Source organism: Galeopterus variegatus, unplaced genomic scaffold, assembly GCF_000696425.1.
Source record: "Galeopterus variegatus unplaced genomic scaffold, G_variegatus-3.0.2 Scaffold2596, whole genome shotgun sequence".
In the NCBI taxonomy this organism is placed as follows: domain Eukaryota; kingdom Metazoa; phylum Chordata; class Mammalia; order Dermoptera; family Cynocephalidae; genus Galeopterus; species Galeopterus variegatus.
The window spans coordinates 125,810-145,253 of NW_007728707.1; the positions used below are offsets into that span (position 1 = coordinate 125,810).

The 19,444-nt window shown below is 37.1% G+C and overlaps 1 protein-coding gene across 1 annotated transcript in view; it reads left to right on the top strand.

Annotated features, from left to right (window-relative positions):
• LOC103598396 (FAS-associated factor 1-like) overlaps positions 1–19,444 on the top strand; it is a 180,344-nt gene that overhangs the window by 31,624 nt on the left and 129,276 nt on the right. The window contains exon 5 of the mRNA XM_008582388.1: positions 7,674–7,828. Coding sequence (XP_008580610.1) covers positions 7,674–7,828 — 155 coding nt within the window. The remainder of the gene's footprint in view (positions 1–7,673; positions 7,829–19,444) is intronic.

Sequence of the window (19,444 nt, forward strand, 5' to 3'; positions counted from 1 at the left end):
CCTCAGGGTCGCCCCCGGGCCGGGCCGGGGACCGGCAACGGGATTGCACCCCTCGGTGTTGCTCCCGCACCTCGCTCAGCCAGTGAGCGGGAACCGGTCTCTATGTGGGATCCGAACCCTCGGGCGGGAGCGCCGCTGCGCTTCCCAAGCGGTGCACCTATCCAGTGCGCCACCGGGCCGGCCCAGGATGGAGCTTTCTAAATGACCAGTCAGGTTATTTGCTTTATGCCAGTGGTAACTATAATCCCTTAAAGTATGATTCAGGTCCCATTGGTAGGCTGTGAGAATATTTCTGCTGGACCGAGGGATGGAGCTTTCTAAATGACCAGTCAGGTTATTTGCTTTATGCCAGTGGTAACTATGATCCCTTAAAGTATGATTCAGGTCCCATTGGTAGGCTGTGAGAATATTTCTGCTGGACCGAGAACTAATCCATAAATGCATGTTTTCTCTTCAGATTTTATTGGTTAATGATCTAGTTCCACTGACTATCATTTTTACATATGATTAAGGATTTCTTATAGTAACAGGATTGGGTTTGGCTGCTTGTAACAGAAAAATAAAAATTAATAATGGCTTAAACAAAATAGAGGTTAATTTCTCTCTTTCCTTCCGGAAGTCCAGAGGTAATCTGTTCAGGTCTGGTATGGCACATCACACATTCAGAAACTCAGATTCTTTCTGTCATGTTGCTTCACTGTATGGCACAGTTGAGTCATGTCATGATGCAGGATGACTACTGGAACTCCAACTAGCACTTTTGCTTAAACTGGCTAGAATTTAGTTACAGAGCCACACTTAATTAGTAGGGAGGCTGAGAAATGTAGTCTTTATTTCATTTAGCTATCAATCCAACTGAATAAATAAATAAGAGATTTTCTCATTAAGGAAGAAATGAAAAATATTTAGGGACTACAAACAGTCTCTGCCACTCTTGTAAGTGAGTGATTAAGAGTTACTATAGTACTATATACTTAACTGAGCTTGTTTTTGTAATTTACAATATTCTACTTTGAAATCTGTTTACCAAACAATACTTGATGGTAATATTAAAAAGCTCCTGAACACGTGCACCCACAAATCATTGTAATTCCTATGATTTTCAGCAAGAATCCATTATCAACACATTTTTAATAAAAATGGCTGTTAATTTTTCTTTAATTATTTACTGCTGTGGTTTCCCCACCCATTGGAATGTGGAAGTAAATAAATAGGCTGTGGGTTCATTCTCTCTTTCTCAATGGACCAAAGGTTGGGGAGGGGAGTGTTTATCACTGCCTGTCAAAGTGTGCACTTCACATTCACACTTATGTTGTTTTGGTCTGCCTGTTTAACAGGCCTGTGGTTGACTAAGGATAGTGTTATTTGTCTCAGAAGAGAATAGGAGAGGATTAGAAAAATCCTTCCTGCTTAAATTGGTCGGAATTTAGTTACGGAGTTAAGATCTTTGGTCTGGCCTGAAACTGCCTCCACATTCCTTCTCCCAGACTTCCCAATGAGCATGACTGCCTCTCTACAGTATGCTGTAAAAGCCAGTCACTTGAGCTTCTAATTTCCTTATATGTAAAGATTTAGTCACATGTTGGTCTTCCTCAAAGATATTTCATGACCTGAGTATTTACGGTCTGAGCAATAAAAACTAATAAAGATCTATAAACAATGAACATTTGTCAGCTTATTTTATGAAGAGACCTTGATTTTACTTTAGGCTTTTTTTTTTTAAACCCTCCGACTGCCATATGACAGTTTTCCCCATGTAAGATTCAAAGATATATGTGTCCTCAAGATTTCAGAATGCTATCCCAACATCTGCTTCAGGAAGTGATAGGAAAAAGACACAATCCTGGTATCTCTTCATCTTCAGTAGCTGACTGTTTCCTTTTGGAACCTCTCCAGTTTGGTTGCTGCCTGTTGATCTCTGAAATCATCTTTGGGAGCCAAACAAGGCAAAGTATCATAATTATTATTATTATTTTTTGACCGGTAAGGGGATCGCAACCCTCGGCACGGTGCGATCCTCACCACGCTCAGCCGGTGAGTGCACCAGCCATCCGTATATAGGATCCGAACCCACGGCCTCGGTGCTACCAGTGCCGCACTCTCCCAAGTGAGTTATGGGGCCGGCCCTTCATAATTCTTTTCACACTACAGCCTGCACTCTGGTCCTTTGCTCTTTAAAAATAACTAGCTTGGAGTTCTTTGAGCAGATTGGACCTTTCCCTTTGCTTTTTCTCTTTTCACTATTCTTTACTCACTATCAATTAAATTTAAAATTCAGCTCAAGTCACAGAGAAGTCAGTTACTCTGTCCTACTTTTAAAATCAGCTCAGTTATTACCTTTAAGAAGCACCCAGTCTGATGTTCATGCCTAGACTGTAGTACTACTTCTGTTTCAGCATTCATAACCACTGATTTGCTAGCCTTACTTCCTCACCACTCCCATTTAGACAGTCTTGGACTTCTGACTTCCAGAACTATATGGCACCCAAGCACAGAAAGGTTAAGTGACTTTCCCAAGGTCACACAGCTGGGAGGTGGCAAAGCAGGAATTTGAATCCCAGACAGTGTGGAATCATGCTGCCCTGCCTTTGTTTTTACCATGCACTTATCTTGAGTCACAGTTGAATGCTGAGCTGAAGTGGACCTGTGAACATCCATATATAAGAACAGGATTGTGGAAGTGGGCAGTATACTGGAATAACCCAAATTAGATCCTAGATTTAAAACAATAAGTAAAACAGCTGCAGAGGACATTTTGGGGCACTTGGGGGAAATTTGAATGCGGACTCTATATTAGATGATAGTATCGTAATAATATCAAATATCATGAGTGTGATAAAGATATGATGGTTATGTAAGGGAATGTGGTGGTGTCAGGAGACAGATACTGAAGTATTAAGGGTGGGAGAGTCATGCTGTCTGTAACTTTCTAACGATTCAGGGAAAGAAGCATACAAAGAATAATAAAGCAAATATTGCAAAATGTTAATAGTTGGTAAATCTAGGTAAAGGAAAAATGGGTGTTTTTTGTATCAGTTGTATCAATAAGCCATCCCCAAACTTAAAACAAAAACAAAAGGTGACAGTGATTCTTGTTATTATGGTGACAATAATGATGACAGAAAAAGGAAACAGCTTATTTTGAGACATAGCTCATTTCTTCCAGCTCTAATGTTCTATGGTTCTATGTTACTAAGTGTCTAAGTACAATAGCTACTGTAGCTCAAGGCTAAGTCACATTGGTTGCTGTCAGCTCGGCATTTCCTAAGCATCATCAACTCAGTACCTTAGCTCCTGTATTTGAATGTGAAGATTAGTGAGGCACTGAAGACGGGGGACACAATAAGCATCCCAGACACTATTGCCAGTAAGAAAAATAAGGAGCTGCTTAGTCTAATACATTTTCATAATTATCATTTCTCTTGAAATTGCTTTCAAAATCCTTTATTTTGCATAGATAGTTCAGAAACCTTCATCCTAACAGCTACCTTTCATTCAGCACCTACTATCTCCCAGGTATTGTAAATAGGTGCTTAACCTGCTTTATCCACAATCCTTAGAACAACCCATCTTCCTCCATGATCTCACAGCTGGAAACTGGCAGAACTGGGTTTAGAACAGAGCTTTCTATTTAAAACTTGGAGACTTTACTCTGTTATCAAAACCTAAATCACAAAGTGGGGCGTCTTGAGGATAGTGTAGCTGAGTTGCTGTCCTTTGTGGTCTACCAGACTTAGACCCTGTCTGCCAAATTAGAAAGGGCAGGTAAAATATATTCTTTTATATACCTTAATATTATCACTTGTTATCTGGTACTACAGTAAATGTTTGCTTCCCCACATTCCTGCCGCTGCCTGAACCCCAACTCTGAGGGCAAGGGAACTTTGTTTTCTTCATCTTTATATTCTCAGTGCCTAACACATATGCTCTCTGTAAATGTTACTGAACTAAATTATTAATGGGCCAAAGGAAAAACTGGTTATAGTAATGGAAAACAAAACATTTTCTTATGCTTTTTCTGTGTTCTGAATGCCCTTTCTTTAAAAAAGCAGTTTTCTGATTACTTTACCATTTCAACTCTCCCAGATTCGTTGATATGCTGAACTTAGTTCTCACTGTTTTGGCCTGTGCTTAGTTAAGCCAATAAGATAATCAGAAATCTGAGTCTGGAGTTCGTCTGTGCCTATAATTTAATCATAGATTTATGAGCCCAAACTTAGTAGCATTTGCATATTAAGAGTCTTTATATTTTGCTTATTCACTGTCATAGTAGGAAAAGAAAATATTTTTGAAAGCTTATTATGCCAGAGAGAAAAGATTATTTTAAAGATTATTCAGTTTCCCTTTTGAAAGCTACTATGGGAGTACCCCTAGCCTGAAGAACTTCTGATACTCTTTTTATTATCTCCTTTCTCACATCCAATTTAGAGCTTAAAGTGAGAATTTTTTTTTTTAAGTGTGTTTTCCTGGCATCTCATGTTTAACAGTGTCAGGGGGTTTGTGTCCCTGGAACGAAAACTGTTTCTCCAGAGCCTTTTTTCTCTCAGCTTCCAGTGAAAAGAGGGGCAAGGCAAGCCAGTCGCTTACCACAAAGCAGTGCCACCACAAAGGAAAGATTAAGGGTTTAGAGAGAGGTCAATGTGGGTTTTTCTCTAACTAAACACTTTCCTAAAGTTTCCTTGTGGAAAAATAATGAAGTCATCTCAGAGTTTTTAAAGAATTTTTATTTCTTTTTCACCGTCTGCATTCGCTTGTCTTCTCAGCATGGATGTTTAATCTTCCTAGGCTTTGTGAATTGGCCCAAATGAATAAGTGGTGAGCTGTCTCTCTAGGAGCTAGGGGCTTATTCTAAGGGCCTAATCACTGAGTAAACACATCTTTGCCCTCCCTCTCACAACTGCCATATAATAGTTGAGATTCTAGCACAGTAACCTGGATATTGCAGGGACCAAAGCTTTGAAATGCAGAATGGTTGATCCTCCAAAACAGACAGTGCCTGATCTTCCCCTACCTCTTTCTTCTTTTTTAAATTAAATATTGCCAAAGAGATGCTGTCTTATTGCTTGATATTGTGCATTAGTGCCCTGGATTTCCAAGTTTAGTTTCAGTCAACACTGTCAGCTGCACTTATAGGGATCTCTGCATGTTGGATTTCTTAGTAGCCTCTTCAACACATGTGTGTTTGGTTTGGAAGAGCAGTTAAATTAAATCAGTGAGATCGCGATATAAATCACTAATCTCTTTCCCAAAGTCTAAGTGTTCCATTGCACTGTTCTTGAGAGAAATAGGCACTTTAGAGATTTAGCCATTGCCATTGTTTGATTAGAAATATCCTGATTTAAAAGTGGACAGCTCTCTTGTTCCCAGTGTCTCATTAAATGTAGTTGCTGAGATACAGTCAAGCCAAATTAGAGGTTGACATCCTTCTGACTATTCAGCAAGAGAGCTCCTAAGAAGAGGAGCTCTGAATTTGTTAGTGCTGCCAGGTTCCCTTTCCTTTCCATAAAGCAGCAGATTTCTGATTTACTAAAACTAATTTAGCATTGCCGCTACCATTTGGGTGTCTTTTTTTACCTGGGCACCGTGGTTGATATCAGCATTCAAGTTTGTTTCATCAAATAGGCTGGAACCTATGCTAGTTTAAAGATGCAAAGAAGACTCAAAGAGACCCAGTCCTCACCCTTGAGAGACTTAGAGGGGAAACTGGTAAACAATTACTGTATACTTCTAACAGAAGGAGATAGAGGCCCAGGATAGCTTAACTCTGCTTGAGGGAATCAGGGAAGGTTTCACTGAGGCATTTGCTTTGAGCCTTAAAGGATGAGTAGGAATTTACTAGATAAGTATCTCTCCAACAATGTATCTGATTACAAACTTTCTAGAAGCCTGCTACTGTTATCTGCAGACATCAATGTAGATGAGGAAACCCTGAGTCTTGTTCACCATTTTATCTCCTGTGCTTCCTGCTGGGCCTGGCGTAAAGAGTATTTTAACAAATGCTTGTTGAGTGAATGAATAAATGAATTGAAGCAGGGTAGGATCAGCTGAGCTACTTATACCGAGGAGTCCTGTCCTTATTCTCATTACATGCTGTCTCTGAAGCCCGGAAGCACTGATGTTACAAGCAGTCTGTCATCTTCCTATGGTATGAGTTCTCCCACAAGCTTTGACTTGCAGTTGATTTCCCTGCTACCACTGTGGTATCAGTGACAGAGCAGCAGATTTGGAGTCAGACAATCTGGGTTCCAATCCAGCTGTTTACTTACTAACTAGCTGTGGAGTTTGGGACAAGTTAGCTTTCTAAACCTCAGTCCTCATGTGCAAATGAGGTTAAGAGTATCTATTTTGCAGGATTATTCCGGAGATTAAAGTAGATAATAGTTGTGAAAGTAACTAACAGGATCTCGTATTCATAGTAGATGCTTTTGGAAACTTAATTTATCTATCTACCTCTGGTTACCCTCAGCTAGTTCAAAATTGACCTTTGAAGAAAATATTTTAATGATTACTTTTTTGTTATTATAATTTGGGTTCTTCATCAGGATAATTCCAAGCATCAGACTTTATTAGTCTTTCATCAGCATAACCGTTATATTTTTATGTAAGTATCCTTTAGAATTCCATATAGTAAATTTTTATTTACTATCATCACATCCTTGTTTAATATGAAGGGAAAGATTCTAAGCTTCCTTGAAATTTTCCTTTGGCAGAATTTTGCAGGTTGGTTTGTATGTTGTTTTTACCATAAATTTTATCTTTCCTTTTCCTGGTAATTGTGGTTATTCTTAAACTCAGATCTTCTATAAGGTATCACCAAAAAGTTAGTCGACAGCAGTTTTGGCTCTTTCACTGTTCTTGAAGCTGATATGTTGCAAATTATGTTGTTCAATTTCAGTTTTTAGTTTCGGTTATTTATGAATATCTAAGTATGACAGAGGACACTTTAAAGAGAGCAAATGTCATTTTTCTGAAGGCAAGTTTTGTGATAGCAAAAGGGAAAGAATAATTTTCCATATGAGTAACAACATGGACATTTTCTGAAATATAAACTAGAAAGAATTCATGTGAACTGAATATTTCTCTATCATCTTTTCAAGTGGCAATTGGATGTTACATGCTCTTAAAGACTTTAATATGGGAATACATTAAGGACTTTGAAATTACCTGTGGAAATAAAACAAAACTTTATTTGAAGCCTTTTCCTTTCAGAATGTAAATGAGACTATTCAGTGTTCAGATTAAAAACATAAAAATTATGTAAGAGGGATTTTGCCATTCAATCTGAATAAGTATTTTTTTCTCTGTATAGTTTAGTAGTTCAAAGTTAATATTTTTCTTTACGTATAAAGTGTGTATATTAGATGTAAAGAATGGTAAATACATTTTATTTAAGGAAAATGCAATTCTGTTGTAATTTCTGTTTGAAATACGCTCGCACACGTTAACAGAAATCTGCAACAGCAGTCTGTAAAACTAGATACAATCATCCTAGCCTCTTTAGAGTGTGAGGAGGCACAATTTACTCATATGAATAGATGCTTTAGGAACTCCAAATGTAAGGTACTCTTTTAGGGAAAAGAATTTAATCTTTGTCTTTGCTGCTCATATAGACTGATTATGCCTCTCTGCTTTGGTGGATATTTTAATTGATCAGTCTTTTCTCCTCTTTTCAGAGAAAGCTTCTTGCTATCTACCTCCACCATGATGAAAGTGTTCTAACCAACGTGTTCTGCTCACAAATGCTTTGTGCTGAATCCATTGTTTCTTATCTGAGTCAAAATTTTATAACCTGGGCTTGGGATTTGACAAAGGACACCAACAGAGCAAGGTAATACTGTTGTTTGCAAGTTATAAGTTGGGCTTCTCTTTAAAAAAAATGTCATCATTGTGTTTGGTTTCTCATCATCATAATCATTTTCATCATTAGCATTAAATTTTCTACCATTGCATTTCATTAGATGAAAGTTATTGGTAGCTAACACATGCAGTTATTTATAATTGTGAAGGTGTACCTTCATTTATAAAGGTACTCTTCTTAGATTCAAGAATGACCCAAAAACAAAAATACATTTTTCTCATCTTTTTTGCAATAAAACAGAATTAGTACATCCTAATATGTTGTTGAGCATATAGAGAAAATCATTGTTTTTTTAGTGATGTTCAGAAAAGGCAAAGCAAGTCTAATATATAATCCAAATATTAAGTTTATTTTTTAATGATTTATTATTAAAGTTAGAAGGCAGAACGTTCTGGACCTGTCGAGTTGGTAATAGCTTAAATCTAGCATATGGTAATTGATGTAATTGCTTTATTGCACACATTCTTTTGCACACAGCCAGCAATGAATCCATATTTTCAATAGAAAAAAAAATTTCTTTCTTCGCTGTCAGGATAAGTTTGCTTAGTTTGTTAATCATAATATGTTTAAGTGATGGGTAATTCTTCATATTTTGCCTCTTTGAGTTTCCCATCTGAACTATATTTCATCGTGTTTAATTACACATGTGGTCATAACATCCCATGATGCTACTTTGGGTGTGTTAACAAAATCATAATCACAGGCTGCTGGCTTATGAACAGGGAGATTAAACTAATTCATTTCAAGGCAAGCCTATTATAGTTACCTAATTTTAAGTGATTATAGAACAATTAGAAATCATCTGATTGTCTTTTTATTATTTTATGGCTTACTGAATTTTTGGTCATTATTCAGACTTTGTTTTATGTAATCTGACTCTGAACAGAAAGATGATTCTTCCCTTAAACGTGAGGCAAAAGAATGTTGAAGCAATTTCTTCATCTAATACTTCATTTCTTTAAGCAAATGGTTAGGGAATTTCATAGGATGACTTCGTTCTGCCTTGGAAATGTTCCCTGTTATACATAAATAAAGACCCTTTAGTACCTGTATTTGTTTAAATTAAATCAGGTTATTATTCACATTCAGTGATAGGTGATGAAAAGCAGTGCCAAAAACAGATAAAAATGCAGCATCGAAGGTCTTTCATGAGGCAAAATACATAGACTGGAGATTTGGCTAAATCTTTTGCCATTCACTGGCAGTAAGGAATCTCCTCCTTTTCTTTTATCCACAACTTGATGGAGAAGGAAACACTATTTCTAAACCATCTGTAGTGGCTAAGTTCAGCAGGCTACCTGCTGTTATTTTGTTCTATCCTCCATTTAATTCCTTAGTTCCTTTTATTTTACAATGACAAAAAATTGCAGTGTAGTTTCTTTTGAAAAACAGTGTTTGAGGGTTTTTTTTTAATGACTGGCAATCAACAGCCATGTAATTGCTTTGTTATGTTTTACTAAAGAAGTCTGTTAAGTAGCACAACTTTGATACACTAGTAATAAGAGTTTGCAGGTTACAGAGACACCTGTGGTGACCAAAGCGACAGAAGCTGCTTATTAGAAAGAGCCAGTACAGCTGTGTCCTATTAACTCCTTATGACACTTTTTAAAAACAGCAAATAAAGGCCTTGTTTAAGGCTTTAGAGCTATTTCTCAATGAATTGCAGGACCAACTATGAAGTATGATAGGATATTTCAATCTACATTTTTTAAAATGTAGTATCCCATTATTAAGTTACTAACATGAACTTTAAAAGATGTGACATTAAAGACTGAAAATAGAAATATCTAGGAATTCAATTTAGTAAGCATTATAAGAACCACAAACTGGGCAATGGGGAGAAAGAGAATGGAATGATTTCTGAAATTTAGGATATTTGGCATCCTTATTCAAAATCTAATTCTGTCTGTATTACAAATTAAAAACTGTTTTAAGTTACGGTATTACATTTTTCTATATTAAAGTAACATAAAATTACATAGATAATTTTGATGTATAGTTTCATCATTATTACTACTAAGGCAAATGGGAAAATACCAAACACAAGATGAAAATTCACTGGAATGGCATATTCCCGAAAGAGTAAAAATGGATTTCCTTTGATATATCAACTTGTAAGAGAATTAATTAATTGGACTGGTTTATTGCCCCAAGAAAGTGTTTAGTTTTACCACTATTTTCTTACCACCTAGCATAGATTTGTCTAAATAATATTGTCTAATTGGGTTTACTGCTGTATGCTCTTTCTTGGATTATTACACTACCTTTATCCAAAGGTATCTATCATGAAATTTGATTGCATCATCCATTCGATCCTTTTAACTTTGAGTAACACCTCAAACTTTCACTCTCAATTTAATAGAAGACTGCTTGCACTATTATTTATTGATCTGTTGGCTACATATCAAAAGTTGTTATCCCATCATTTGCAGAACTGAAATGGGACATATTAATATATGGAAATACACAAAAGATTTCTAGGCATCACAAGTAAGATTGTTGCTATGGGTTTCCTTTCAACTGTGATTTCTTCATGATACATGTAACAGTTGGGAAATAAATTCCTGGTGGATAGCTTGTCTGATGCCATATCTGGCTATCCTAGTTTAGGCTAGTCACATAAATTTAGAGAATTCTAGACCTGTCAGCTATTTAGCCTGGATACTTCCTTAGTGGTTTTCTAGGACTACTACCTGATTTTATAGTTGGGGACATTGATGTTCAAGATGGGAAGGGGCTTGCCAAGCAAATATACTTTTACTTAAGGAATACTCTGATTAAGCCTGTAGAAATATTAGTCTTCCAGTCACAATTTATTGTGAATCTCTTGTGTTTGTAGAAGATAAATGAATGCTTTGGTAAAGTTACCCGAATGTATATGTCACTTGCTATTAATTAAATTTCCTGATTTCTGTAACAAACTAGAATAAAAAAAGAAACAGATTTCAATAGAATGTCATAACCTCTGTGATACTGATGATTTGGATTTTTTACTTCTAAAAACTTTCTAAGTTGAATACTTAGACTGACCAACCCATATCTGTATAAAATGCATTGGAATAATTTCTACATTGATCTTGGAACATTCCAAATATGAACTGAGACATCAAATTTCAGCAGTAATGATAAGTGCCTGTCTTCCCCTCTACTGAGTTATGATCTCCTGGCAGGATTTATTCATTTTATTTGTCTCATTAAAGATGGCACTTTAAAAAATTCTAAGAATGAAACTCAATAAGCATTTATCAAATAAATGTATGCATTCAAATCCATCTAAAAATGTTGCTTATAATTTCAGTATTGTATGTCTAAGTGTGGGTTTCTTTCTTGGAAAATTCTGTATAGTCTTACTGGTCACCATGTCTGGTTGGATTTCAGGGCCATTCTTAAAGCAGTAGGCAGAAAGCCCTTGGTAGTCTTAAGAGTGGTAGAGAGTATAATTTCTTAAATATCCATTTCACCAGTTATCCTGATAGAAATAGTAGGATATGCCTGTACATGAAAGAGATAAAAACAGATAGTAATAGCAAACAAGGAGATCCTGCAAATCACTTCTGGAAGTGACTAAAAAACATCTTTAAAATGGTATATAGTCCTTCATGTTTATTCATTGTGTAAACAGTTACTGAATATATAATATGAACCAGGAATGGTGCTATGCACTGAGGATGAAAAGTAGAACAAGACACAATTCTAACCCTCAAAACACTCATAATCTAGTAGGCACGGCACACATAGAGCTAATGTATAACATGAAGTATGTACAAGGTACTTTAGGAGATTAGGTGAACTTCATGGTGAGTTGCTGTACCTGGGTGGGTACAGAGAAGAACATGAAAGAGATGACACAGAAAAAAGAAATTAGAATTTGATCTTTCTTTTTTTTTTTTTTTCTTTCTTCCTTTTTGTCTTTTTTTTGTGTCCGGCAACGGATCGCAACCCTCAGTGTTGCGCCCGTACCGGGCCGGGACCGGCAACGGGATCGCAACCCTCGGTGCTGCGCCCGCACCTCGCTCAGCCAGTGAGCGGGAACCGGTCTGTATGTGGGATCCAAACCATCGGCGGGAGCGCCACCACGCTCTCAAGCGGCGCACTGTAGCAGTGCACCACCGGGCCGGCCCCAGAATTTGATCTTTCTATTCAGAGATTTTTATATTAGTAGCATCACTAGTCTTTGGGGTTGCTATAAGATTTTGCTATTCTTTACAAAAAGGTATTGGTATTTAAAACCTCAAATCATTTAAATCTAAAGAAATAGTTTTATTAATGATTCATACCAGCAGAGATCAGATATTCTTTTGGATCCGTGAATGAGTACTTAGCTATGAAAGAATAATTTCTTCAAATTCAGGATAGGTCGGCCGGCCCGGTGGCGCACTGCTATAGTGCGCCAATTGGGAAGCACGGTGGCGCTCCCGCCGAGGGTTCGGATCCCACATACAGACCGGCCGCTCACTGGCTGAGCGAGGGGCGGGAGCAACACCGAGGGTTGCGATCCTGTGGCTGGTCCCGGCCCTGTACGGGCGCGACACTGAGGGTTGCGATCCGTTGCCGGTCATGAAAAAAGACAAAAAGGAAAAAAAAAAATTCAGGATAGATATCAGCTCCAGGAAGCCTTGCCTGTTCTCATCCTTCCTTTGCCTCAGTCTGGGTTAAAATGCACATTCTATATACTCCCCAAATATCTCTATATTAACTTCTGTTAATAGCACTCATTACACTATATGGTTATTATTCATCTCCCTGCTAGGTTGTCAGCTCCATGAGGGGAGCTATGCCTATAATCCCATTGCTTTACGCAGTGCCTTTTAAAAAGTAAGTGCTATATTAATAATAAACAAATAATTTCTAATAGGTTTATTGAAAAATAATGGATAAGAGAGTACCACCTTATGTAATGGCAAGAGTATTAGAAATGCTGCTGCATCCCTCTAATTGTGTGATCTTCCCCTGTAGCCAATAATAGGATTAATAAAGCTAAAGCCTTCATTCTCCTTGCAGAATAAACTAAAAATGTCCAGACTGGGTACCTCATCTTCTACTAGCCCTATAGGGCTCCAGAATATTGTGGCCCATGCTCATGTGCCCCAGGTACCCCCCGGTTATCTAGAAAGGGACTTGAATTCCTATGCAGATGAGTTCATCCAGTGGTTCCAAAGTTTCTTCCTCAGACTTCACCAAGTCTCTGTGATACCCCAGAAGCAATTGGCCTCCCAAATTTGGGCATTCTCGGATGGTACTGAGCCTTATACAGTGGTGATGGCGTTGATTAAAGTAAACATGTCCACAAGATGAGAGTGCTTGACTGGCTACATGGTGAGACATGCCAGGCAGTGAGGTATGTTCCATCTGGGCACCATCAGAATTAACCATAAATAGTACCATATGAAGCACCAGTACAGTAAGTATTAATTTGCTTCTCTCTACTAAAGCTATTTGGACACCTACTGGGAGCATGGGAACATTGACACACAAGTGCCTTCCACGCTAAGCTGTGGGTTCTTGCTTCATCAAGGAAGGCCACATTATATATGTGGCACAGTAAAGCACCAGTAATAACCAGTAATAAGTGTGTTAGTGGGTATCTCTTATTCTGACCAGAAGAGCCTACAAGGCAAATATAGGTGCTGGTTTAGATGATCTAACTCTAGGATGCTTAAAATCAAACATTGAATTTGACCGGGGGAGTGCTAACTGGGTAATCAGCCAGCTATGAATGCTGGAAAATGAGTTTCTTATATGTAAGTTCCTGAGCTGAAAATGTTTCATACATCAGTGTACATACTAATGTGTTAAATCAGGCACTGCATACTATTTCTAAGCAGGATACAGACTGGCTACAAACAGTTCCTAGGAACTGATAGCACCTGGGTTACACAGGTTGCATGTAACATATACATTACACTTTATTAAATTTTGAATACAAAGTTAGTACCAATGTTCACAGACAAACTTCTGTTGCCTATTGATATTAGCTTTTGAACTTACTGCCTGCCCTTGGGTGCAAGATTTCAGGTCACTGCAAACTTCCGCTGCTGTGCTGACAGGTACTTGTTAGCCTTGATATTCAAGAGATAGTTTTCCACATTACTTAATCTTTGGCAAGAGTTAATTGACTTAAAGCATTTATTATCAGTAAGTAGGCTGTCTTCACCTGCACTTTCCATCTCAGTAATTAGCCTATTCACAGTGGCTTACCCTTAATTCTAAACTACTCGGTAGTTCATGCCTGGTTGAAGCCTAGCTGACCATGTTACTCTAACCCTACCCTTCCATTTGACCCAGCAAATATAGCCCAGGTGTGGGTTCTGCATGGAAAGCTTAACAAAGAGTGTTAATTTCCAGCTGCTACCCTAGGAGCAAATGTGGATTCTGCAGAGGTAGCTGATAAAACAGATGAACATGTTCTAGTTAGAGTACTAAGACTTCCAGAAATCCTTCAGGCCAGATTTACATATAATTTTCCCCAAAGTTCTATATTCCCTTTGTGCAACATTTTCCTTCACGTACTTTTAAAGGAAGTGTATTGCCATCCTAAACATCCCAGGTCAAGGGCTTAATTAATGCTTTAAAATAAAGGTTCCAAAACACCAGGAGAGTTTGTCGTTTTCTCCTTGGTTTGTTTTGTGAAGAGGGAGGAAAGAAGGTGAGGAGGAACCCCTCCTGTTCCATGATTACATCCTACCCACTCATTTTCTCCTTTTCTCCTCTGCTTTTGATTTTTAGTGGCGGTCTTAACAGAATGTCAAGATCAATTTGCAGCATGGTTTAACTCAAGGTTTGCGTTCTGCCAGCAGCAATTGTCCCTGCAGACAATGCCGTGTGTTCTTGTAACTTCAGAAGCTTTTAGAAGGATCATGGCAAGGGCAGCATCTAATGACTTTATTAGTGTAGGATTTCAAAATGGGCTCAGTAATTGTTCATATCTCTTTGTCAGCAAGTCATAATTACTGCTCAGCATTGTCCAAGGGTGCACTTGTGAATAGTTTCCTAATAGTACTGAAAGGAAGGGAAAGGAGGAACAGATAAAAGGTGATGGCCTCTTACTATTGAGAACAAGCCAGTCACTATGTAGGTGATGACCAAACTGTTTATAATACATTCTTCACTCTTTTTAAAAAAGATTATCCTTTTAAAAATGTTCTTTGAGATCATTTTAAATGATTAGTTTACAAGCATTTTTTACTGTGATTTGGATACTTCCCACACTACTACCTGGCACTACAATTATAACTGTCTAGTGGTACATGCATTGCATCTGAAATCAAAGCATTTATGTTTAAAAACAGAAAAAAGCTTATTTTCTTCTACATTAATCTAATTGATACTATTCAGGAAATATGCATTTAACTCAGATACACACACTACTACCTGGCACTACAATTATAACTTGTCTAGTGGTACATGTATTGTATCTGAAATCAAAGCATTTGTGTTTAAAAACAGAGAAAAGCCTATTTTCTTCTACATTAATCTAATTGATGCTATTCAGGAAATATGCATTTAACTCAGATACAGTTGTCAATAAAACTATTGCTAGAAAAGAACAATACAAAGTCTATATGAAACCTATTGTTAGAAAAGAACAATACAAAGGTGATACCATTGACAAACCAGTCCAAAAGAACATTGTAAGTTTTTATCTAATTCTTTTTTTCTCATGCACTAGATCTTATTACTCTATTGGTGTTCTCTTTGGTCTTTCTCCTAAGAACTCTGTGTTTTGAATATTGTAGGTATCTTTATTTTGAGTCACAGAATTAAAAGAATCACCTTCTCAAGATACATGAAGTTTAAACTTAGAACCAAGCTTTTGCCCCTTTGTGATCTGTTGCTGCATCCTTTCTTATTCTGTGAGCCCCTGGGGTGTACATGTATATGCAAATATTTATTCCCAATAGCTAATTTTACTTGTATTTTAGGGTATACATCTTCAAATAATTATGGTTGCCAGAAGTACTTGATCCAGTTTTCATATAGACTACAAAACATGAATTATCTAATGAAACAAATTCTAAAAATAAGATATTTATAAAGTTAAATATCTTAAGTTATATATGCCCTATTATGTCTTTTGCTTGTTGTCTTGCCTGAAATTGAAACGGTCTCAAAAGATTTTTCTTAAATGCTCCATCATTATTAATAATTTTTATATTCATGGTAGTTTCTGAAGAATTTTAAAAATAATGTCACCTATGCCATTTAAATTGGCATTTCTCCTCTTCCATAAATACTGGTAGTAAAACAGTCAGAGAAGTTATAAAAGAAACATGTTAGTTCAGTCATATTAAACCACAAACTTTTTCCTCTGACATTTTTTTCTTGTATTTGCATGTCAGTCAGCATACACACTCAAAGAGGTTTTAGTGCCCAACAATGTTAATGATCTAATCTCCCAAATATGAGGGTACTTCAAAAAGTTCGTGGAAAAATAGAGTTAAAAGATAACATAAATCTTTCCACAAACTTTTCAAAGTACCCTGTGTACACCAAAAATTGAAAGAGTTCCTATTGGTCTGAAATTGAAGAGTAAGGTGGGGTCCTATTTCTTATGTGTTTAGGTCACTCATTAGGGAATAGATTCAGTGTCCTTTCCTCAAGCAAGCATGTGTTTGTGTCTGTGAACTTGATAGCATTGGGGTAATAGAGAAGAGTGGTAGATAGTTTTGTACTATTCCCAAATAAAGGATTAACTATAGGGATTTTTTTTAAAACCATCTGTCAGTTTATCTACTGTTGGCTAACTTTGTAGCTACAGCAACAATTTAAAGAATCCTAAAGAGGCTCTTTCCATGCTCCTTTCTTTTCCTCAATACGTTATCAGCACCAAGTCCTCTGATTTAATGTATGCTTTTCTACACACCTCATTTAAGGAAGAAATGAGGCAAGGTTACATGAAAAATAAAGAAACTTTGATTGCTGTACCTCAGTCTGAGAAATTATGTTGCCCAGTCCCAGTAGAAAATGGAGTATTGGAGTCTCTGAGCAGCTCCCAAGTAAATTACTCAACAAACACAGCAACAAAAATTTATTATGTGGCTCTTATGAAAGCTATGTATTTGCTCATTTGTTCTTAAAGCAAAACCTTCACGTATTTTTGTGTTTTGTTTTTGGCAGCTGGCCCATACAGGGATCAAATCCTGGAGCTTGGTGTTATTAGCACCATGCTCTAACCAACTAAACTAGCCAGCCAGCCCTCTACACACATTTAAATATGTCAGTTGCTGTTCCTAAAAAAACTGATTTTCTTTTCTTTTTTGGCTGCTGGCCAGTATGGGGATCTGAACCCTTGCCCTTGCTGTTATAACACTGCACTCTAACCAACTGAGCCAGTCCCTAAAAAACTGTGGTTTTCAATATAACTATTCCTCATTGTTTATGCAGACATTCAGACATCAATCATAAAATGTAGCGCAATTAAGAAGTGAATGAGGGCTGGCTGGTTAACTCAGTTGGTTAGAGCATGGTGCTGATAACACCAAGGTCTGGGGTTTGATCTCTATATATATGGGCCAGCTGCCTAAAAAAAAAAGGGAAGAAGTGAGTGAAGCTCAGGCTGGAAGCATGAAGAACAAGTGATATTATGCAAGTGGTATAACATTTCTAGGTCTTTTTTATTTCATCTGTGAAAATAGGGGGACTGACCTATCTGACTTGAGGTCTTTGACCTTTATCTCTAAAACTCTGACTTAGACATGATTGGGGTTTTTTGCTTATTTGTTTTTCTTTTTTATTTGTTGTTTTGTTTTTGAACACAATTGTCACTAGAAAAATGCTAGGTAAGCAGTTTCATTTTTTACATAAATGTTAGTAAAGTTTGCAAGCAGATTTTAGTGGGGTGTAGTTAAGAAAGCCACAGTCATCTTTTTTCCTTTCACCCTTAAAGGCAACTTTTATTTAGAACTGTCTTCCAAACTCATATGTGATAAGGAGCATCTATTGAAAGCATATCAATAGCTAAGAGCAAGACTATCACTACTGCTTTTTAAAAACCCAAAACACATAATAACAACTGCATCCATTAATTAAGCACCTGCTTAATTATAGTGCCAGACACTATATACATAAGCTAATTTAATACCCACTTTATATGCATTACTTCAGTTAATCTTTTCTTTCTTTCTTGCCATTTGAAATTGTAGGGTTGCATACTGGAATTTTTTCTTTGCAATCTTTGTACACTTTATTTTGTTTATGTTTTATGGGAAGATATGCCTTTCCCTGAATACCTATGCTCAACTCATTCCTTTTGTGATTTGTTCTTTCCTCTTTTCTTTTTAGTTTCTTTTAACTATCTTGAATGTCCCCATCCAAAACACAGATGCAGATGCACATAGTAGTCTGATTTCTAGAGCTCACCTGTTCTCAACTTCCTTCTTCAATATCATTCATAGAAAAATACTATTTGCTATTTTATCTCAGAGTATACCTGGGAAATTGTGGAACTCTGGAGCACAGTTGTCAGTGGTGGTTGTGATATGGGATAGGAAGAAAAAAGTCAGAAGTAATGTCTAATGATTAAACAGCTAGTTAATAAACCGAAGGAGTCTTCTTTCCATCCTTCTACCACCTGACTTGTGATTTACTTTGTTTAATCTTTACCACATTTCTGCAAGATAAATAGCAAAGGTCCTTTTTCATATTTGAGGAAACTATTTTTGGCTCAGAGAGGTTCTGTAACTTACCCAAGGTCATGCAAATTGCTGTGCCAGATATAAATCCCAAACTTACTCATGCTTTTCTGCTATATAATGCTTCTTATACCATGACCTTGTCATGTTGGATGATTAAACAACAAAAATGTACTGAATAATTACTGTGTGCAAAGCCCTGTGGGGGGTATAAGAGAAATATAAGACATGGACCTTTGCTCAGGGAACAAATAAACATGAGATTCACCAAATCTTAGAGTTGGGCATTAGACATGTCTTGAGTCAGAAGTACAATTTGGCAGCCATGAAGGCCTTTTCTCCTATAATATGCTTAACTAATGCTTCTCCAACTTCTGTCTGAATCCTGTCAGGACTGGGAAATGAAAGCTTCAAAAGACAGCACATTTGAGCTGCTCTAAACCCTATAAAGGTCTTTGCTGCAGTGCTTCTACTATAGAGAGCTTCCACAACATTCTCCTTTTTGATTCTAGTTTTGCAATTAACTTCTTTTCTGCATGACAGCCTGTTACCGATTTAACTGTAGTTCTCATTTGCCCTATTTTCCCTGCCTTTTCTTACCCAGTATAATTAGTTCTTTACACTGTTCCTCATATGATAGGGTGTCCAGACCCAGCCCCTCGTAAAGGTGCCAGGATTGAGCATTGTGCTTCAGAGGAGGTTTGTCTGATACTAAGCACAGTTCTGTTCTGGAATTTACTTTTAGTTTCTGTTGAACTCAAAGAGTCAACTGAAACCCTCTACTTGTTTTCTAACCTGAGTTGATATTAAACCCAATGTCTGCCATTCTCTGTTAATGCAATTGATTGACTAGATCTTTTGGGGTTCAGATTCTGTCTATTAACTTTCTCAAGTTATACAAATGAGACCATAACTCCTTATCATCTTACTGCTGTTGTCATTCTTGATAACTCTC